Here is a 22,659-nt window from a genome sequence, read left to right as displayed (position 1 = left end):
GCTCAAGGCCTTTATCCCAGTACACCCTCCTCGGAAAGTAGGCCAGGTGCTGCCAGATCTACAGTTATGATTTAGGAAGAAGACAGAGATCTGTCAACACTGTTGGACAGCGTACGTAGCCAACTGTGATGACACAACTGTTGACTTTTCAAAGAAAACTGAATGTGTGAGATGGTTCAAAAAGGCTGGTGAAAAGGTGATCCACTTCAGTAGCCGGAACAGTACATAGAAGCCTTTGTAGAATCACTAAGGTTGGAAAAGACCTCTCAGATCACCCAGTCCAACCAGCAGCCCATCCCATGCCCACTGCCCACATCTCTCAGTGCCACATCCACGTGGCTATTGAACACCTCCAGGGACGGTGACTGCACCACCTCCCTGTGCAGCCTGTGCCACTGCAGCACTGCTCTGTGTGAGGAGAAATTCTTCCTAACACCCAACCTGCAATACCCAGCAGGCTGACAAGGCGTTCCCAAACGTGCTATAGTGCTGTAGGAGGCTCAAGTACCTCTCTTATCTCAGCTTTTAGCTTTACTGACTGCCTTCCCCCCCTGCCCTGCCTCACACCGCGCTCTATTCCCGGCAGCCTCCAGCCGTACCTGCTGCCGTCCCACCCCGCTTCCTGCCCCACAACCCGCCTCTCCCTTGGGAGGACGCTTATTCTACCCTCGAACGTGGGTGAGGAAAAGGGTGGAGGCGCTGACTCACTCCATTCACGCATGTACCGCTGGGGCTCGACTGACCGGACTTCATTTTAAAAATAGATGGGGACAAGGGAAAACAACACCGGGGGACCCGCTGGTGCGGGGCGACGGCACTCGTAGGGCTATAGGGGCAGCTGTCAGCACACGAAGCTCCTCCATCCTCATACCTCCCGAGGAAGACGGGCAGATGGGACCCGACTGAAGGGGGGCAGTTGAGACCCACCCGCCCCCTCCCCACCGCCATTCCCGGGGTGGGCGGTGCCGTCCCGGCATCCCCCGGAGCGGGTCGGAAAGGCGCCTGCGCGGTCTCCAGGCCCGTCCTCCTCCTCGCCATTAGCGGCGCCGGTGTCTCGGCTCCGCCCGGGGCGGGGAGCGGGCGGCGGGCGGGCTCACCTGCGTGGCGGCGGGGCCAGAGCAGGAGCCGGGTGTGGAGCGAGGCGAGAGCGGGGCCTTCTTTTGTGTTGTTTTTTTTGCCCCTCCTCGTCTTCGTTCTCTCGCCTCTCCCGTGCGCTGCCCCCCTTTGAGCCGCCCCGGCGTGGCGGCGGCGGCCGGGCCATGGTGCGGCGTGCCCGGCTGGCGCTGGTGGCGGCGGCGCTGGTGGCTCTGGGGGCACCGGGCGGGCAGGGAGCCCGGGCTCTGGAGTGGTACACGGCGTGGGTGAGCACCAGCTACGTGGAGCCGCTCAGCAACCGCACGGTGCGGGGCAACACGGAGAGCGGCCGCTATGGGGACAGCTCGCCCAAGGAGAGCGCGCAGGGCCTGGTGGGCATCCCCCGCGGCGCCTCGCCCCGGCACATGGAGGGCTGCGCCGCAGACACCGACTACGACGTGCCGCTGCCCGCCGGAGGACGAGCGGCGCCCGACGGGGACCCGCCGCCCTGGATCGCACTGGTGGCCCGAGGCGGCTGTACGTTCAAGGACAAGATCACCAACGCGGCCAGGAAGCGGGCGACCGCCGTGGTCATCTACAACGAGGCTCGCTTCGGAAACAGCACCGTCTCCATGTCCCACCTCGGTGAGCGGGGAGGAGGCGGCTTTGTCTGAGCAGGCGAGGGGGGAAGCGGCCCTCGTGGTAACGCCGCGAAGAGCCGGTTGTATCCTCTGCTCCATCCCTTAAATCGCCGCTGAGAGCAGGGTTTGATGGGCCGTGGCTCTGTTAGCCCGGGGCAGGTGGGCTGTGCTCACGGGATCCGCGGTGCTCAGGTGTACACAGCCACAGCCCTGAGAGGAGAGATGCCGGGGCCGGCTCTGCTCTCTGCTCGTCGTCCTCTCCTGTGAGTGTCTGTGAGGTGTGGGAGGAAGGTAAACGTGCTTGGGGCTGAGGTGGGAAAACTGATGCTTAGAGAAAAATGTTGAGCTGGCTTGTCTGAGCGTGCTTATCTCTAGCCTGCGGAAAGGAGCCGTGCTGGCTGCAGATGTCAGAACTGGGATGGATGCTGCAGCCGGGGCTCAACCTGTGCCTGGAGTGCAGCGCTGGTTTAACAGATGTGACAAGATCAAATGCTTGAGTGAAAGAAAAAGATCCTCGAAGCTTTCCTATAAAAATCTGTTAGTGTTTGTAGGCTTCAGAGAAAGATAGAAAGGTGAAGCAAATCGCATCAAAAGTATTGGCAACATGCATTTTGGGTGTGATGAGTTGGATGGTGCCCAGGCTGTCCTGGTGGTGAGGAGGGAGAGGACCAGGGATTTGGTTGAAATAAGGTGTTTCTGTAGAAAACAGAATTATTTGAATGTGGCAAGCTGAAAATTGCCTCATAGCATACTGGGGGAAAGGTAGCTCCTGCTGGCACAGCTAGGACTGTCATCACTGTTCCTTCACGCTTGCTTCATGCTTGGGTATGCCGTGAAATCATTAGGGCTAGAAAAGACCTCTAAGATCATCTAATCCAACCATCAGCCACCACCACCATGCCCATGTATCCCTCAGTGTCACATCCACACATTTATTGAACACCTCCATGGACAGTAACTCCACCACCTCACTGGGCAGCCTGTGCTGCTGGCTCACTGCTCTTTCTGACGATAAATTTTTCCTAATATTCAACCTGAACCTCTCATTGTGCAACTTGAGGCCATTCCCTATTGTCCTGTTATTGCTACCTGAGAGAACAGGCTGTTCTCCACATCACCACAGTCTCCTTTCACATCACTGTAGAGTGTGATAAGGTCTCTCCTGAGCCTTCTCCAGTCTGAACAACCCCAGCTCCTTCAGCTGCTTCCCTTGTTACTTGTGCTTCAGGCTATTCTTTACATGCTGTGAAAGAGAAGGTGGGCTGCTAGCTAAGGTGGACTTCTGATTTAGATCCTGTGTGGCAGTTAAGGTTCTTTCTTTTGCAACTATTTTGTTCTTTGCTCATTTTTCTTGCCACTGGTTGATAAGTACAATATTTTTTTTGTCCTGTGAGAATTTTCTTGCACTGTTATAACCTCTTATGAATATTTGGGTTTGTTTTTTCTCTGAAATCTCTCTTATCTTGCCTTTTTATGTTTTTTTTTTTGTCATCTCTGTGCAGTGGAAGACCTTGTATTGACTTGCTAGTGTAGTTGCATCTGTCAGCAATATGAAGACAAATGCCTCCCTGACTGCTGCCGTTCTGTGAACGTTTCTCTTTGTAAACTGTTGGAATTTTGCTGATAAAAGCTCTGTCTGTGTGAAGAATAGGCTTTAGTGTACTTAGATACGTTCCTCTGAACAGATTTGTGAGGTGACATATGAGGAAAATCCTACTAGTGAGCAGAGTGCATGGAATGCTGTGAGAAATCTGTGGTACTGCACGTGTATGAAGAACATCCACTTAGTGGATTTGCAGCTGTGGCACTGGAAAAGATGCAAGACAGAGCAGTCATTCTAGTCAATAGATGTGCGTGCAGGTGGTACATGGAGGACTGTTCTGGTCTTGAAGGTTCATTTTTCTTCTCATTCTTCTGAAAATCCCAGCTTTTAAGATTCCTTGTGCGCATGTTGCCTGTGTGGTGGTGGCTGTTGCGTGTATTTAGGCTTACTCCAGCTTGTGTATAAAGGTTGTGGGTGAGGCCAAGCAGTGATTTGTGCTAGCTGGTGTCAAAGCATTTGACTAAAGACCAGAATTCCAAATAATCTGCTGATTAGTTGTTTGTTTCATGGGTGCCCTTGTGTGCGTCACAAGAATGCAGTGAGCAGGGATTTCAGTTAGTAGGTTTGGAGCTTGGCAGCCAAGAGTTTGAGCATGTAGCCTTGCAGTCTTGGTCCTTTCCTCTAAAGGACCTTCTTCAGATACGGCTTATTACTGTGTTTCAGGCCTTATCTCTCTGACTCTGAGTTAAGCTCTTGAGAATGTTGCATGCCTTGTCTCCCTGAGGGAAGTAATAGTGAAACCACTTCACCTGTGTCTGAGGAGCTTCTTTTTTTTTTTTCCTGGTGGAAAGCACTGGTTTCACCTGGATGACTCAAGGAGTTTGTCAGTCCTTCATTTAGTGTATCAGAACAGTCTAAACTCCATCTTCAGGTTCACAGAAATGGAGTTTGCAGGCATTTTGAACTCTGTTTATTGTGATGGTGGGGAACTTAATATAATGCAAAGGATTACAATTGCCAATAAGTATTGTATATAAATACTAGCTGGAGAAGCTGGGCAGGAGTCTGGAGTGGCAAGGTGTAGAATATTGTAGGGAGTAGGGCAATGAGCCGGGGTGTGCGCTGGCTTAGAAATAGGGAAGTGAATAGGCCGATACTTTGTGCTGGGCATCCAGCCATTTGTGAATCCTCTCTCAAGCTCTGATTTTAGGATCCTGATCAGAATGTTAATAGGAGTAAAATATGAAGTATTGCTCTGCTTGACAGCTGTACTATTGTGTGGAGGAATAGGGACCGGCTGCAGTAGTTAAAGACAAGGCTGGAATGGAGCTCCAGTGCTTGGCTTGTGGTTTTAGGGGAAGCTTGAACGTAGCTGAAATCATACACTTAAGACGCTTTCCTTTGTGTAACTTATTTTTAATGAGGCTTTGCCAAAATACACCCAGCTAATTCTTTTCTTCATTGACGTGTTTTTTTACGCAGCTATATTGAACAAAATGGGTGTGAATGATTTTGTACCGACAATTCTAAAAGCTCTTGCCAGCTCCCAAGGGGCAGAGTTAAGATTATTTTGGCACATACTTGAACTCTTTGCCACGTTTCTTTCAGAGACCTGAGTGCTGCTTAGGATTCTCAAGTAGCACATAACTTCTTTATTAGCAGTGCTTGCTACTCAAGGCTTCAGTGCTGCTTTAGTGAGAGGACTGAACTGAAATTGCTGGCTTACTTAACCTGGACGGCAGCTGTTGAGTTGGGCTGTTAAGTTGTTCAAAAGAAAGAAAAGGAATTTCAAAAGGCTCATGTTATTCTGTATGTAAAAATACAGACGTGTTGGAAGCCCATGTGGAAAGAGGGCATGAGCCTGTTTTGGTTGCTTGGCTACTTGACTTTTCTGATTGTATACCTTGCTTCTTAAGGCATGTGACAACACACAAACCCAGGACCTGAGGAGGTGAGGTGGGGCTGGGTGATTGGGCACAAGCTCCTCATTGCTGCTGTAAGTGGCACTGGTAAAGATCAGAGACTTTGTTTTGCTGCCAGGAGCAAAACATATTCAGTGTTAATTGTGGCAGTGTAAGGTGGATAAATTAGCTCTAAGGGCTGAGCTCCCTCAAACCTTGAGAGCCTGCTGACATTTCTCATGAGGACAGAAACTGAGCATGGCTGTGGTCGGTTTCTGGATGATAGAAGATGATCTTTACATTATGCGTGCTCATGAATGGGAGTAAGTGTGGTTGTGAGTTGACAGAACTAGGGGTAATGGGATGAAACTACAGCATAGGAATGTGTGGAAGAACTTTACAGTGAGGGTGACGGAGCACTTGAACAGGCTGCCCAGGGAGGTGGTGGAGTCTCCTTCTCTGGAGATATTCAAGACCCGCCTGGATGCCTACCTGTGTGACGTGGTGTAGGGAGCCTGCTTTGGCAGGGGGTTGGACTTGATGATCCCTAGAGGTCCCTTCCAACCCCTACCATTCTGTGACTGTGTAGACTGTAATCACGGGTTTCTATATGTATGGCTTTCTCCTTGTGAGGACAGTGCTGGCTGCAAGTGGATTCTGTAACAATATATGCAGTAAAACTGACCTTGGCTCAGTAGCAGGATACATACCTTCATCTCCACAGAGTTTCAAACGTGTCCTTATTTCCAGGTATCTCAAGGATTTCCCGGCACTCAGTTGAGATGATAATGGTTGGAAAAGAATATACCAGATTTAAAATCTACCTGACTCTGATGAAGCATGAAGCAAATATCTTAATCCAGGTTTATTGTAATGGGGTAAAAATGTGCTTGGTTGTTGCAGTAGAAACAAGTATAGAACAGCAACGCCAGCAGAGTGATTTTCTCAATGAGTGTTTGTGACTTTGAGGTTTTGAAGTGTGGTGGTTGTTGTTGTTTAAGGTCTGTGTTGTGTTGCAGTTGAAGCTGATGGAGTGACTCAACACCGTTTGTCTTTGAATTATGCTTTTCAGAACAGAAGTCTAAAATTAGAGTGAGGAGTGAGGTAAAGTCCTCAGTCCTGCAGGCTGCTCAGGGCAGCTGCCTCTCTGAGATTGCTTTTGTAATGGTGGATCTCAGGTTTTTTCCTTCCTTTCCGTACATCTCATGACCTTCAAGGCCATCATGTTTAACTGCGTGCATCTAAGCACGTTTCTCTCCAAGTCTTTAAAGCTGCTAAAATGCTTTCAGTGGGCAATTAATAAAATATGCAACAGTTATATTACACAGAATTGTAGGGGTTGGAAGGGACCTCTAGAGATCATGGAGTCCAACCCCCCTGCCAAAGCAGGCTCCCTACACCACGTCACACAGGTAGGCATCCAGGCGGGTCTTGAATATCTCCAGAGGAGGAGACTCCACCACCTCCCTGGGCAAATTAGTTTTAAAGCTGGAAGGTGTCACAGTACCTGGCAGCTGTTGTGCAGAAATACCCTGTTTTCCAATTGGAGAAAGTAACTGGCTGCTACTTGGTCATGCCCCTGGCAGAAGTAGGCATTGCTAAATGTTAATGGTTTTAAAGTACTTTGTGTGTGTGTGTGTGTCAGAAATTGTGTGGAGATCTATGCAGCAGGTTTAAACTGAGGTGTAGATTTGGGGCTTGAAGAGGAAATCTGCATTGGTTGAAAAATCCAGGCTGCTTCCAGCCTTCTATTCTTCAAGTCAGAGTGAAAATACATGAATGCTGGTGCCACCCATCCTGGTATTTGTGGACTCTTGCAATTAATTAACTGTATGCCTAAATCAGGAGATGAAATCTTGTGGGGAATGGTTCTTGGCTGTGTGGGATACGTTTCTAACTTAATGTGTTCTTTTATTGGTGCAGTGCAAGGTCACAAAGCAAGCAGAATATCACAGCCTTCCCTATGGGATTCATTCGTTTATCTGGTAATGTTTTTGTGCTAGTTTAGGGAGGAAAACAATAATTGTTGCTCAGTTCTGAGGGTGCTTGGACCTGCAGTATTGTACAAATAATCACTTTGTTGGTGAGTGGAGCTAATTAGGGAGCAAGCGGCTCCTGGATTTACACTATTTGTCTTAAACTTGACTGCTCTGCATCCCCTGGATACACCCAGTAGGCAAGACAGCACATGCTGGCAGCTGGGTGAATGCTGGCTGGGAGGGTGGCTGCTGGTGAGCAAATGCGGCACAGCTGAGCAGGGACATGAGCTGGGCCTTGTTCCAGCAGCACCTTTTTCTCAGACCTTTGAGAAACCCAGCTCTGTTTTGAAATGCTGCTCTTTTGCCAGGTCTGGAAGCGACTGGTGGGTGTGATGGTTCTTAACGGTGGGTGAACAAGTGGGGTGATTGCATAAGGTGGAGCTGGAAAAGGTTACCTGGCATTCAGACAAGGGGGTTATTCGGCTTGTGCTTGGAACTTGCAACATTTTGTCCACAGTTGCCCATCACTTCTTTGGGGGGTAGAGAGCTGCTACCTGCACTGTGAGCCCATTCCCTTTTGAGAGTTACTGAGGTGGCGGGGTTGCATGGGTGTCTCAGTCTCAGCTGGAAGATGTCCTAAACATTTAAGGCACATAACTCCTCATGGTAATAGGCAGCAGGTGAGTCCAAAATGGTTTGTCAAGTTTTCAAAATGCCTGCTGAACATAACGCCATACATTCAAAGAAACAAGGACTTGTCAATAGTGCTACTAGTGCAGTTGGGAATGGAAAAGGCCTTTATGTCTTCAGTGGGAGGCTTTACTGCAAGTAGCAAGTTGGTAAAGTTGTGAAGCTGAAAGGGTAGCTGTGATATTACAACTTTATATTCTCAGCTGGGGAAATGCTATTCTTTATTCCGTGACTTTTTCCCTGGCTCAAGATTCATTTTGATGTTTTTTTTCTCAGAGGCATGAGTTGAGTGCAAGGCAAACTAGAGAGCCGTAATTTACCAAGGGCGTATAGTAAGAACTGTTCAAATAGAAACAGCATGGACCAGTGAAAAGGTGACATTCATAACAAGTATATTTGATTTCCATTTGTTTTGTAATACCGATCAGATGTTTCTGAGACAATACTGGAATCGCTTCCAGACGAGACTGAGTGAAACCCTTGTCACAAGGACTCTTTGTTCGTGCCATTTGGTCTTGAAAGTATCTTAGCTTGTTTGGCTGCAATATGGTGCTTAAAGTCTTTTTTTCTTTTTAAGTCCCATTAGATTGTGAATATTTAGTATCGAAGAATGGAATTGTGAATATTATCCAGTCTTTTTTGTTGTTGTCTTGCGTCCAGTCTAATTGTGCTGTGAATTCCAATTCAAACTTGACTGAATGTCTCTCGTTTTGTGGTAGTTTACATCCTGTCTACAGCTGCATTCCTACATTAATGAAGACCAACTGTTTTTGAGTTGTATGTTATAACCTTAGCATATTCAATATAAGATGTGTATTCTTTGTTAGTGTTTTGCATGGCATCTACACCTTCTCTTGCTGTGTGGAATGAGGAGTGTAGGACCTTGATAAAAGCAAAGTGCACTTTTAATACACTTGGTAGTGTCAACTCGCAAAGTTTATCTCGCACTTGAGTTTCGTAATGTAAGTAAAGGGTTCTCTATTATTAAACTTCACATAAATTCTTCTGTACTTAGAAAAAGAAATGAGGACACTTTGCTGTAATTTTACTCTCTGCTCTTAATTGAAGAAGCCCAAATTACTGTCAAACCACAATGCCAAAATTTTTACTGTTTTCTTTTCCCCTCCCCTGACAGGAACAGGAAATACAGTGGTGATAATGGTTGGTTATCCGAAAGGAATAGAGATATTGGAGCCAGTACGAAGAGGCATTCCTGTAAGAATGACCATTGGTGTCGGCACACGTCACGTGCAGGAATATATCAGTGGCCAGTCGGTTGTGTTTGTTGCCATTGCCTTCATCACCATGATGATTATATCGCTTGCTTGGCTGATCTTCTACTACATACAGCGTTTCCTGTATACAGGATCACAGTTTGGAAACCAGGTAATTGGAGATGCAGCTTAAAAGTACTTGCAGTCTTCTATCAAATCAGTTGCTTAACTTACTGTGTTTTATTGAAGCGTTTTTGAAGATCTGTTCCTTCTTGTTACTTTACTGTCATAGAATTGTAGAACTGTGTAGAATTAAATGAGGTCATCTAGCATTAGGCTGTTATGCCCCGTTCCCTACTTCATTCTCTTTTATGGCAACTGTTGAAAACAAATTTATGAAACTGAAGCTTTAAGATGCTTTGAATCTCTTTGGTCAAAATTTGATATTAGGAATATTGAGAGAATTTTGGAAATGGGAAGTCGCTCTTGCAACCTAAATCTTATTTGTTTGGCTTATTGACTTCACCATCATTAAAACTTTGTTAATGATGAGGTGGTATGAAGCAAACTACTCCACAGCTGCTAAGTGAGGCTGAGGAAGGGTGTCTTGTGACACACTGTAATATCAGTTCAGAAGAAAATCTTTGAACGCATTCTTGCTGTTGGAGGTGAAACAGGACAGTGCAGGAAACCTGAGCTGGTACAGAAGTTGGAAGAGGCTGCTTCTGGTTCAGAAAGCTTCAGACTACTTTCTATCATGGGGTTTGGAACATGATTATCCTTGGGGGTCCCCTTCCAACCCAAGCCATTCTATGGTTACTTGAGAGGGGAGAAAAAATGTACTTCAAATATGTATAAGGGATATAAGTAGTTGTGGTATCATTATGAGGAAAAACTGCTTTTTTAAATTATTATTATTGTATTTCATCAGTGGGAGTTCTTGCTAGATTGATCAAACTCTTAATTGGGAATGTTCAGTTTCACAGTTTCTAGCAGTAGCTATGTCTTTGTCTTAGAATACAGTACTGCTTTATTTGCTTGCTTCCCTTCCAAGCATAATTAGAGCTGTTACTGTATAGGAGTCCAGTATGTTGTCTCATGTCTGTGAAGCCTTTCTTGTCGTCTCCTTTACATAATGTGTCCTTTCAGTGTAAAGCTTTGGATAATGTGTTAGACAGTGTTTAACGAGGGAAGGCATTAATAGCTACAAGCAGCCTTTTGACCTGGTAGCCAGCTGTAGGCTACTCGGCAGGATTCCACCTACTCTCAAGCTTGTGTAAAACCTACAGCCTGCTCGCTTATTGCTTGGCCTAACAAGAAGGTCTGGTTAATTCTGTTGTTGCAGCTCTAAAGCATAAATTAACTTCAATTTTCCTGTGTGGGAAGGCCCTTAATGCAGGCAGCTACTGTACAAGGCTGTACATCTGTTTGATCTGCTTAGTTCTGTGCCAGCTGAGGCCGTTGTTAGAGCGGTATGCCTATAGATAATGTTTACTATTGTGCCCCAAGAATGCAAGACTTGTAGTTCTTCAGCATCTGCTGGCTGGAAATACTTTGTAAATAAATTATCTGGCCAGCATTGAATTTTCTGATGCATTCAGAAGGCTTAGTGTAATCCATGTGGAAAATATTTAAAAGCTTTGAAATGTAGCTCTTGATGCTCGAGTCTATGCTAATGCTTCACATTTTTATTCAAGGGACACAGGAAAGAAACCAAGAAAGCAATCAGCCAGCTTCAACTGCATACTGTGAAACGTGGAGACAAGGTAACTTGGTGGCTTTGGTTTTTGATGAATGATTTGAAGCATGTTGTAATGCCTTACTTGAGTTTAGTCTGAAATCATCCCAAAATAACTAAAGTGAGATTCTTACAATTTTAGGCTAATTTCATTTCTATTTCCTAGAAGACCAATTTTTAAATTGAAGAGTCAAAATTCATCTGCTTCTGAAATGGGAGGCTGGTTTGTTGCACTCAGTATCTAGTTACACAGAATGTTATAGTAGTATCAGCCCTCTTTCATCTCCTATAAAGATGAGGAAACTCTGATCTTGCCAACACTTGAAAACATCAGCAGATAGACTGCAAAATTCTTCCTAGGACCAACTGATTGCATAGTTTGTAGCTGTTAAAACCTTTTCATTGAAGAGAACGTCCCATTTTATCTTTCAGAGGGCCTTACAGATCTAAAAGCTCACTTCATCTTTTTCAACATACGATACGTGAGCTATAAAGACTTAAATACAAATGCAAAAGCTAAAACAGTTCTACTTAGAATAAGTGATTCTAAAAATTGAGTATAGCTTTCCTGAAGTTAATTTTGACAGCTTAAGACCTAAACTAATATCTCGCAGAACAAATGAGGTAGCAAAAAAAGAGGTTTTGAAAGAAACAATTTAGCTTCAGGCAGCTGTGAATTTAAAAGCGGAATTAACTTCTGAGAAGATTTTTGCTGCCATACAGACGTTTCTTTCCCAGCCTTATTTGTTTTATTTGATCAGCTTTTACTTAAGGACTGACTTGTTTAGAGATGAAAACAAGAGTTCTCTTTAAATCCATGAATAAAATTAAGGTGAAAAAGGGCACTTAAGAACTTCAAAAGATGTGATACAACAGAAGCTGTTTGGTTTAAGTTATATGCTATGGAAAGTATGTCCTTTGTGTAGCAAAGTAGCTTGAGGTTAAAACAGTCTCAGAGCCTTCCTTTTTTTCCTCTTGTGCATTCAGAGTGTTTGGTATTTTAAAAGTCTTTCTTTCAATTAAATTGTAAACGGCATAAAAAAATAAGCTGCCAAGCTCTGAATGGAGAAGGAGTACCTACTCCTTACAAAGTGAAATTAGACAGGAGGAAATATGGAACTGGATAACAGCTTACATGAAGTGTCAAAGTGTAACATCTGCATAGGAAGAAATGGATGTAGAAGAGTCATGATAGAGTAAACTCTATCATGAGGACCACAATGCAGCTGTTAATTGCTTTTAAGCTGATACTCAGTTGGCTTCTAGAAAGGATCATTTTGAGAGATTTTGCAGTGCATCAATTCATTCCTATTAATGTATCTGTGAGCAAAGTAAATAAAATAGGGGATTTTAACAAGGTTATTATGCAGTATGCTTGTAGCAGCTATTAGTGGTGTGTAGCTCAAGCAAAGTAAAAGGAAATTAGATTAAAATATCTAAATTAAAGATTTTTCTGCTTGATAAATAATATCATACCAATTGTCTTGAGTCACCTGACTACCAGCGAATTTTGGTAACTTAGTGGTGCAGGTACCTTTGAACTAATGTAAATGTATCTGAAAGCATCAACTTGCCTCTAGAGAAAAATGGTAACATTCATATTTCCAGTCATTCTGTCCTTATGACAGAAAGAGTGCAATTATTCTGTCTGTGACAGTTTTTTTTATTGTCTCTTCTCTCGGAGTTGAAATATTTAACTAAAAATAGGTCAGCCTGCTAAAAATTGGTTGCTATCGTGTAGATCTTTCCTGAGAAGCTTATGGGATTATTGCGAAATGGACACTCATTTGGTTATGTGCTGCACGCTTGGGTTTTGTCTCTTGTGTAGAATAAGGAAAAACATTTATGATAGGGAAAATGTTTATCCTTAACTACTTATATATAAAAATAAAAAGATTTAGGAATTTGAGACATCATGTGAGGTAATAGCATGTAAAGGAGGGAGAAAGTTTGCCTAAAGTTGAAAGTTCCCTCGTCATACTGATTCATTTGAATGTTTGTGGCAACTTTTAACTGTTTCAGACAGCAGTAAATGTGAAATATTTCAGTGGAGGATGAAAGGAGTTGGCCCACCGTGTGTTCTTCTAATACTTACTTTTAAGCAACCCAGTTAACAGTGAATTATTTCTCTTGTCGGGGTGGTATCTATCATACCTGTACTTTAACCATAAGTAAGGCTTCAAGGAGGCAGTAAGGCCTGCTAAGAAAGTTTAGATAACCCCTAAAAAAAAGAGTAGGGATAGGGGGAATCCTGTTTTAACTCCTTGTGTTATAAGCTTGGAGAAGAGACTTAAAAACCATTACACAATTTTACTTCTCCTCCTTTGGCCTCCAAAGGATATTTTTTAGGATGTGGTAGAAGTAAAGTAAATATGGAAAAAGATGGTTCACAGTATTCACCCTCAAGAACCATTCTCTGATTAATCTCTTGCAAGACTTGGGTTGGTTTAAAAATTAGATCAGATGTTCATTGTGTTGACTTCTTTAAGAGTTTCTTGATTTTTGTGTGTTCTTTTATTGTAAATCGTTCATGGAAGCCAGTCTCCAAGCCATTGTTTTAAGTCTAACCAATGCCATATAATAATATAATAACATATATATAGTTATTTCCATTAGAAATTAGGGACCTGGCTTTTGGTATTTGGTACCACTTGATCAAATCACCTCATCTAGAATTAAATGAGGGACACATTTGTATTTGCTAAGCCAACTTATGCCACCTGTTGTAGAAACTCAGAAGTTTGATCTATAACGACATGGATGTCATTTAAATGTTATTGTCTTCAGGGTCTAGATGTTGATGTGGAAAACTGTGCTGTGTGCATTGAGAACTATAAACTGAAAGATACTGTCCGAATTCTGCCATGCAAGTAAGTTAGTGTTGTGTTTCTCTTCTCTCTGTGCTTTGTTTTGTCTAATCAAAAATTGATGAGACTTTTGGAAACTCTTTGAAACTTACACTGGGGCTTAAACCCTGCCATTCCTATGGCCCATTACACATGGGAGGGTGCTGGGAGGCAGTAAAGAACTTCATATATATGGGAGGGAAAGAAACAATTGGGATAAGAGTAAAAATGAAATAGAACTGTAAGTTTGAATTGTACACAGTTGAAATGGTACTTCAGTGGTGTCTTTGTAATTAGCTATCTCTTATTTTAAAGATCCTTCTAGAGATTATGGTTATATCTGTCCTAGTAAATTAAGCAGTACCTAAACGTCAGGGTTATGGAGGATTTGCTTTACCTGTCAAGGCAGTGCTTTGCACATCTTGTGAAGAAATAGAATGTGCTTTTCATAGTAAGTTCTAAAAGGTGTTTGTTTTTTTTTCAGGCACATCTTCCATAGAACATGCATTGACCCTTGGCTTTTGGATCACCGAACTTGTCCAATGTGTAAACTAGATGTTATCAAAGCTTTGGGATACTGGGTATGTTGCACGCTTGTTTTAATCCTCAAGAAAAAAGTATAGTGCATTAAGCAAGTCTTCATATAACTGTTCAGAATGAGAACAGTTATTTAACTAGCTGGAGAAGCTGAGTACAGATACAAAAGTGAATGAGAATATGAACTATAAGGGAATTTTGTAGATAGGTGCTTAAACAGAACATTGAACTGTTTGTGAACCCTCTGTGTACTCTGTGGTAATCATTTCTGTCATCAGCTGACAATAGTAATGAAGTTAAAGCAAAAGTGAGGCAATTTGCTCAAGCTATAGAAATCTAACTTAGTTCAGTAATTTCAAGTATGTTTTCAATCTTGTTGAGAGCTACAATTCAAAGTACATCTTGTGTAATTTTCAATTGATTTGAGCACATATATATAAATTCCACATATACCCATTGTTTTATCCCTGTAAATGAGGCACTAAGAACCTTCCTAAAGACATTGATTGGAAATTGGTTAGATAGAGAAAATGATGTGCTCTCATTTCTTCCTGACAGCACCAGAAAAGAGAGATGAAGACACATGCGGTAGGTTACTTGGTCATTGTTGATAAATAGTCTTGAGTTCCATTAAGACGCCTTAGACACAAATGTACCTCTTCTCTTCTACTGATCTGCAGAGGCCTTCAGGAAGAGGGGTGTTGCTTGGATTCAGGGGCTTTTCTTTCATTGGCTAGGTCTGCATTATGACTAGCTTCTCTCATTTCATTACAGAGACTTAGAACGTATACGGTTGACTGACTTTTTTCTTTTGTGAAGGATGGCAATATTTCTGCTATGTAGTATGTGTATATATACATATTACATTGTATGTGTATATACATGTACACCAGATTATGGTGGCTCTATATAGCAAGTCAGGCTTTATCCAAGAATTGCAATCTTCTCATGTGAAATAACTACATTACTATTGTTAATAGTTTGATTTTTGCTTGTTTTCAAGTCTTGATGTTAACATAACTTGTGTTATGTGAAAGGTTATAACCTTTTGTATGTGGTTTCAAAGCCAAAACACTTCAGACTTCAGAACACTTGTGTTCCTTGCATTCCTGCTGTTGCAGGGGTACTGATACCAACACTAACCAAGAAGTTTAATGACTTCTCTGCTTGTTAGATAAAAGTATTGGAAGCAGGTTGGATGAGGTGATATTAAACACAGAAGCCCAGTTTGCTTTTCTGGTGGAATGAAGGAAATGTCTTCCCAGCCATGCAGGTTGTGCTGGAATTAGCAGTGTGAGATAGCATTCAGTTGTTTGGTCTTGACCCTCATCTAGGTTGTACCTACCTGATACACAGAGTGATGGTGCGAACGTTTTGCTGATGTGAGCAAAGAAGTGGGAAGAGCAGGGCAGCTCTTTCAGCACTGTGCTTCCTGACTTGTAATAACAGACGTGAATGTGCAGCATTATTACAGAAGTCTCTTGAGCCATGCTAAGAGTCTGAAAGCTGAATTCAGTTTTATGGTAAACACTTGAGATGCTTGTGTATTTCTAAATGCCTATGGTAGAAAGAAGACAGGAAGTCCTGTTACTTACCTTGTGCTTTGTAAACTGTATACTTAGTGGACTAGTTATTACTACTTATGAAACAAGAGAACTGCAGTTCAGCATGTCTGACTTCCTGGTGTAGGTGAGCATTGTCAAATCTTTTGTCTTCAGCTTATTTAGCTGCTGAAGGTTTGAAAACAAAAAAATCACTGATCTTTTCCCTGACACTGAGACCCTTTGGAGCTTAGTATCATGTGTGTCTCAACTTGTGTTCTAATGTAATTTTTCTACAGCTCATTACGGTTCAGAATGCTATAAAGTTTGCTGTTCTAATGGCAAAGGAACGGCATAGAATTTCTTAAGACAGGCCTTTGCTAATTTTTTGAGGAGGGAGAAAATGGTCATTCTGCAGTCCACAGAAGAGTTACTTATTCTGTGCCGTACTTGTTTAACTAGTGTGATTAACTTATTAGCAATAACTTGAGCACTGGAACAGGCTGCGCAGGGAGGTGGTGGAGTCTCTTTCTCTGGAGATATTCAAGACCTGCCTGGCCGCCTACCTGTGTGATGTGGTGTAGGGAGCCTGCTTTGGCAGGGGGGTTGGACTCTATGATCTCTAGAGGTCCCTTCCAACCCCTACAATTCTGTGATTCTGTGAACTTAAGGTTCAGTTTTAGGAACACAAAACTCTAAAAACCCTCCGCTAAATCGTATCCCTGAGCACCACATCCAAACAGCTCTTAAACACGTCCAAGGATGGCGATTCAACCACCTCCCTGGGGAGCTTATTCCAGTATCTAACTACCCTTTCAGTAAATAAGTTCTTCCTAATATCCAACCTAAACTTGCCCTGGCGCAACTTGAGGCCGTTGAGGCCTCAGTTTGCTCACTGAGGACTTCATATATGCCAAGTGTGCTCCTAACCAGACTGCATCAATAGTGTTGCTGAAGTGTTGACATACTTCAGCTGGATGGGTTGACTCCTGCCATTGCCGCTCTTGGTTTTCTGAGTTTTCTGGGAATCTGTCATTGACATTTGAAGTAGACGCTGCTAAATACTGTACCCGTGAGCTGATAGGCAATGCTAGCTGGAAAGAAGACATTTTTCCCTCTATGGTGAAGATATGAAGTGATTGTATGGAAGAATGCTGATGTGTCAGAACTGTCAGTTAATGTATTTTAATTTTGAAGGGGGACCCTGAAGATGCACTTGAAGTTCCAATACCTGAATCAATAAGTGGCAGTGTTTCAGTTGGAAGTCTGAGTATTGCTTTACAAGAAGATGACAGAAACGAAGTAAGCGAACTGTCAGCTTCCTCCACCAGTGAATCTGTGTTGCAGTGTACCAGTTTAAAAGAGGATGCGGGTGAAACCACAGCATTACTTGGTAAGTAATAATTCAGTTGATCACTTTATAATCCTTGGTGCCACTATTGGCACTGAAAGATGGCTTTCTCCAAATGATGGTAGTAGTCTTAGTACTGCACTGCAGTGCAGATTAAGCATTGTTTGTATAACAATACAGGCAGGTAGATCCTGAGGCAGTCCTGCCAAGACTGGAAAAAAGATGTTTGGGGAGGGGGGAGATACAATCTTGAACCTTATATATATATGGCTATTTAATTGTTCCCAGAATTTAGATAAGGCAATTTAAAAGGTGAACCTAGAAACAAATTTTCTTTTAATTTCTGACTTGTAGATGTGGATGTCAGTAATAACCGGCATGGAGAACATCTATCTAATGGAAGTTCCCACTGAGCTGCTTCATGGAAGATACCTTGGACAGATTGTTGAAGAACTATTTTTTATTTAAGTAGTTTGGACTTTTGTCTGGTTAATGGAAAAATAACAATGTAAATTATTTTACCTTTCGAACTTTTCTAGCTGGTGTTCCAAAAGGGCTAATAACTAAAAATTTTGTACACAAGAGGATTTTATAAAACTTCCTCTGGATGTCTCATCCTATAAAGAGATGCAATAACCCTTTTTCTGTAAGCATTATTACAATGTCATTGTGTTTCAGAGGGCTGTAACAAGATGAAGACAAGGCAGTGAGACAGTGTAGAATGTCTAATGTATACATATTTTGGAAGCACTACTCATGTTCAGCATGTATATATGGAGAACACTTACAAGACTACAACAATTAAAATGTTCTGAAAGTTCTGATCTGTTGTAATTGGAGATGAACGTTGTTAAAAAAGATGCAATCTAACCTTTGAAGGTATCAATGGGTATATTACATATCCACTTTGGTGATGAAAAAATTAGTAGTTGCAACTGTCATACGTATAATAAATACTAATTTGATCTTGTAATGTGTTCCACTGAGAGCAAAAGGAGACTCTTGTCTCACTAGCTTTTTATACTGAATTTGGCAGTAATAGGTTGTGCTAGGTGGTCTTCATGTGCTGAGCATGTAGACTTATTTAGGTATATGCACACTGGTTACCTCTTTCAATCTTAAACTCAGTAGGACAGAGGTAAAGGGCTAACTATGGCTAAAATGTATTTATTAGTCTATTTATAAGACTTAATTCCTTCTTATTCCTGCTCCCATCTTTATGTGCAGATTGGAACTGTTTCTTACGATCTACAGACACTTTTCCTTTGTGTAGAGATGCTAGAATTCTTCTCCTGGAGATTCCATAATAGGGGTTTTGACTGGGTTTGTCACTAGCTTTCATTCCTTTCTTTCAGATTAGCAGTATTGTGCCTTATAGTCAAACACCTGTGAAACCTGGAGCATCTGAGAGTAAAAAATAAACCCTGACATCTCCCAGTATGACCTCTTACTCAAATATTTATATACTCTTAAGCGATATAGGGAATTGCTAAACTGTTTTGTAAAGAAATATGTATATTTAAAACACTGCTTAATAAGGGTATTAATGAATCGCTTAGGGTTTTAGCGTTGTCATGTTATAAATGTGCTACGTTCCTCAATTTTTTTGGGTGAAGCTGTTCTTACAGGTTGCTTAAAACGGTGTCTGTTACCAGACGTCTGGTTCAGAATGCATTTCGTTTTTAAAATGTACATTTGGAATGTTTTTTAAGAAAATATGCAATTCTTTTTTCTAACTTACATCGAGCTTCAGTAGAAGCAATAACTTTTCTTGAGTTTAGAACGAGTGTTCCAGAAATGAGAGATTTCATCTGGGGAAATACAGTCTGAACTTCTACTTTACAGGGCAGATGTTTCATCCTAAATTTCCTTCCGAATGGTCCTGTTAACGCTTACTTACAGACAATAATCTGCCTCTTCCTTGTAGGAGTGTAATTTGTAGGTTTACTGGAAAATTATCAGGTTGTAGTTCTGATGTCACCAGCAGGTGCAAGTTTCTGTGATGCCTTTATCTTACAAGAAGCACATAAGAATGGAATATGACTGACCAAGCATCTCCAAAACTGAACAAGTAAGAAAACAGCCCACGACTAAAACAAGCATCATACAGGGACGTTTGTCTCCAAAAGAAGCCTATCCACGTTTCCAGAACTGCCTTTTCAACTATCTCTTCAACGTTATAAACTAAGTCTTCTCCCTCTTCCTTAACACAAAATTGAACATTGTTGTTTTTTGTAGTAAATGTTGAGAGGGTTTAAACTCTAGCTCAAGGAGGAACCAAGAGGAATTACCAAGAGAAGTCTTGTTAATCTGTGGATCGTATCTTGCTGATATCTGCAGTGCAGTATTCATGTTGGAGGGGAGAACTGTGGTAAGTACTTTAACTTTTAACTAATTACTCTAAAACAAAAAGCTTTGGTTTAGAATTGAAGCTAGAATCTGGAAGGAGGGGTAGAGAACCTGCAGATTGACAAGTGCACTTAGGAAGTCTGAAGCCCTTATAACTTTTGCAGAGTGTACAAATATTAAAGGTTCCTGGAAAACATCTGCTGCTGTCACTATACCTGTTCCATGGCAAATGTCATGGGAGTCTGTGTGTGTAGTCTGTCATAGCTGTGCTGCTGAGGAATGATGACAATAAAAGGCCGAATTGCAGTGCCTCCAATAAGCAGTTTGCTCTCCTTGGAAGCACGATGACAAAGTTGTCTGAAGCGAATGTTGGTCTGACCTCAGAAAGCTTGTGTACTTCAGCCAGAATAGTGATAGTGCGAAAATAAAGAACAGGAAGGAGTCAGTCTATGGAACTTAAAGTGGTTAGCAAGAGGCTTAGAAATGTATGGTTAGAACTGAAACAGACCATTTAGAGTAAGTGGGTGAAGGCAGCTCTAGGTAAATACAGGTACCCAGATTAAATATCTGTAATTTTACTTATGGTAGGGCAGGTGTTCTTTAACTTCCTTCCCCACCATTTGGAGAACCTATTATCAGCCTCTCTGTTGAGGCTATTTCCTGCCTAATGTGTGAGCTAATGCTGTGTGTGTTGTGGGTTCTCATTCTAGCTGTGTTTTTCATAAAACATGCGAGGGCTGGGATCTGTCCCTTTGTTACATTATGCTTTTAGACCTGTTGGCAACAAAAGAATGAACTGTAGGCATTTCAAATCTAAATGCATCTTAACTGTGAGTGAAATTACCAGTGGTACCAGTTTAACTAGACAGTTTGGATTTTTTCCTCTAACTATCTCTAATCGAGGCTTCATTCTTCTAAGGAAAAAATGGGCTCCAAGCAAAGCTTAGATGAGGTTCTCTGCTGTAGTTGATTAGATAGCAGAAACTCCTTCTGCTGGCCCCTACTGCTGAGTGCATGAATGCCATGCAGTTGCCTGTTGCCAGCAATCAGTGCTAGATTAAGAGAATCACAGAATTATCAAGGTTGGAAAAGACCTAGAAGATCATCTAGTCCAACCATTACCAATACTTCCCAGCTAAATCATATTCATCAACACAACATCCAAGCATTTCTTGAACACTCCCATGGTCGGTGACTCCACCACCTCCCTGGGCAGTGCATTCCAATGCCTGACTGCCCTTTCTGCGAAGTAATACCTCCTAATGTCCCGCCTGAATCTCCCCTGGCGCAGCTTAAAACCATTCCCTCTAGTTCTATCACTATAGCATGCTGAAGGAGTTGTGGGGTGGTTTAATCGCAGTGAGAATGTTTTTAAACTCTTTCTTACCTGTTGAACTGGGTGCTTGTATATTCCTACCAAAGCTGGACTCTTACTGCTCTTAAGGAATTTCTTTCCTATTCAGGGATGTAATTGGGCATAGAGAAATACTGTTGCAACAACCTTAGGGGAGTGTGCCAGGTATCTTTTATTGACCTCTTCTTGATTTAGGGGTGCTCTTCTGGTTTTCTGCCCAGCTTTCTGGGTTTTCTTTAAGGCAAGGCAGTAGCAGATGTTCAGAGGAGCCCAGCACACGTGTGTGGTGATGGCTGTCCCCTTCTATCCCTGTGCTTCAGTGGGTGCTTGAGACAAGTGAAATTTAAGCTTATAAGTTTTGATAGGCTCCATCAGAAGCTTGTGTTGGTTTTACATGATTGTGGCAATAAATAGGATAGCATACTGAGCTGCTCCATAAAAACAAACTTCTTTTGCCTAGCTAAGCCTAGACATCTGCTGTTAGCAGTACCAATCATTACTTGAGGTTAAGGACAGTGTCAATCAATAAATGCAGTTATATCAAAGAGCTATAAGAGCTTGATCATCTTCTGGATGAGGAGGTCACATGTAGTTGTTGGAGGTTGGATGTCTTTGGTTGGAGTTGGTAATTTCCTTAAGTCTCAAGCTGAAGTCTAAAGCACTGGGTACTGAATGCGGCATTTCTGTGCTGGACAAACCTGATGTTGTTAAGGAAGTGCTGACTACAAGGAGAGGTACTGAAACATAGTAGAGGAGGATAGCTGTCATTATCTCATCAGGTTAACCTGGAGGGAGTGGTGTTCTTGATGTTGGCAGCTTGACAACAAACTGTTCTCTTCCTCATGTTTCACTTCAGCCACCAGTCTGGGTGAGACTTGACAAGATGCCTCAAACCAATTGAACAGCTTGCTGATACCAGAACAGAAGAGTGGCCTTTACCAGTTTTCCTTTTATGCATCAACTGTTCACTTGCTTCTGGCTGTCACATTCAAATTTAGGAGTGTGATAAACTAACTCGGCTTAAATGGTAGAAAAATAGATCAATCCAAGTGGTATTTTGACAGGCTAGGAAGCTTCATATCCTTACTGTGTAATAGGATGAGGTGTGAGGGTTAAGGGAATGAGCCACTGGGATGGAGGAGGAGGGCAGGGCAACTTCTCTTTGGGTTGAGATGTACTTTTATAGTAGGGCCACGCAGAAATGAAACTTAGAAGTGGCAGCAGTAATTTTTCTGTCCTTGATGCTGCTCATTACTAGTTGTTCTTTTCTCTCACAGGTGATATGTGAAGATTCGGGAATTGGAACTGTAGCTTAAACATGCACAAATCAAGCTGGTGGCTTTTGTTTTTGTTCAGTATGGGTCCTAATCTCTCTCCTTGGATATCCCGCTGCATTGCGAAACTCGATTTGAGAAAGTTTAAAAGTAGAATGTCTCTACGATTGCATGTGTTTGTGTGGAGAATGCATTGCCTGGAAGCTGTTTGTTATACTTCCATTGGAGCTGAAGCTACTTTTCACCATCTGAAACACGGTAACGATACTATCTTTTTAAATGAGTGTATCCTTCTGAATTGACAACAGCAAAATAATTTGAGTTTCCATCATTGCGTTAGTCTGAAGCTTAAGTCCAAAACTTTGAATTCACTTCTACCAGTAACACAAGTGCAGGTAACCACTTGAACTTGCTAGTGTTTGTCAACAGCTATTGACAATCAGCTGTTACGGTAACCTTGTACTAACTTGGTTGCGTACATTGATTGGATTAAGCACCAAAACAGTTGGGTTTTTTTCCATTGTGTATGTACAATTATAAGAATGTCAAGTTATGCATTGTTGATGTAACTTAATGGCTAAAAGCTCAAATTCCATAATAAATTATACAGACCTCTTAAAAAGCAAA

General features: G+C 42.3%; 1 protein-coding gene and 1 non-coding gene across 3 annotated transcripts; both read left to right on the top strand.

Moving 5' to 3' along the window:
• The first annotated feature begins 994 nt into the window (after positions 1-994).
• Positions 995-22,659, top strand: RNF149 (ring finger protein 149). Of its 2 annotated transcripts, XM_032441790.2 has the most exons (9): positions 995-1,719; positions 8,964-9,214; positions 10,740-10,808; positions 13,568-13,650; positions 14,111-14,207; positions 14,722-14,751; positions 16,902-17,097; positions 17,410-19,426; positions 22,036-22,659. In XM_032441790.2, the coding sequence occupies exons 1-8, from the start codon at positions 1,260-1,262 to the stop codon at positions 17,466-17,468; spliced, it is 1,245 nt and encodes a 414-aa protein (XP_032297681.1). In that variant the 5' UTR covers positions 995-1,259; the 3' UTR covers positions 17,469-19,426; positions 22,036-22,659. The 2 variants fall into 2 exon arrangements, with proteins under 2 accessions (XP_032297681.1, XP_015705824.1); XM_015850338.3 differs by lacking the exon at positions 14,722-14,751 and having other exon boundaries at positions 996-1,719.
• Positions 19,676-19,789, top strand: LOC116652827 (small nucleolar RNA SNORD89). Its single transcript, XR_004306046.1, has one exon. It is a non-coding gene; the product is annotated as a small nucleolar RNA SNORD89 (small nucleolar RNA).

The sequence above is a fragment of the Coturnix japonica genome, chromosome 1, assembly GCF_054131305.1.
Source record: "Coturnix japonica strain WE chromosome 1, WE-NBRP24, whole genome shotgun sequence".
NCBI classification, from domain to species: Eukaryota; Metazoa; Chordata; class Aves; order Galliformes; family Phasianidae; genus Coturnix; species Coturnix japonica.
Note: the sequence above shows the minus strand (reverse complement) of the source record. Positions and strands in the feature narration are given on the sequence as shown.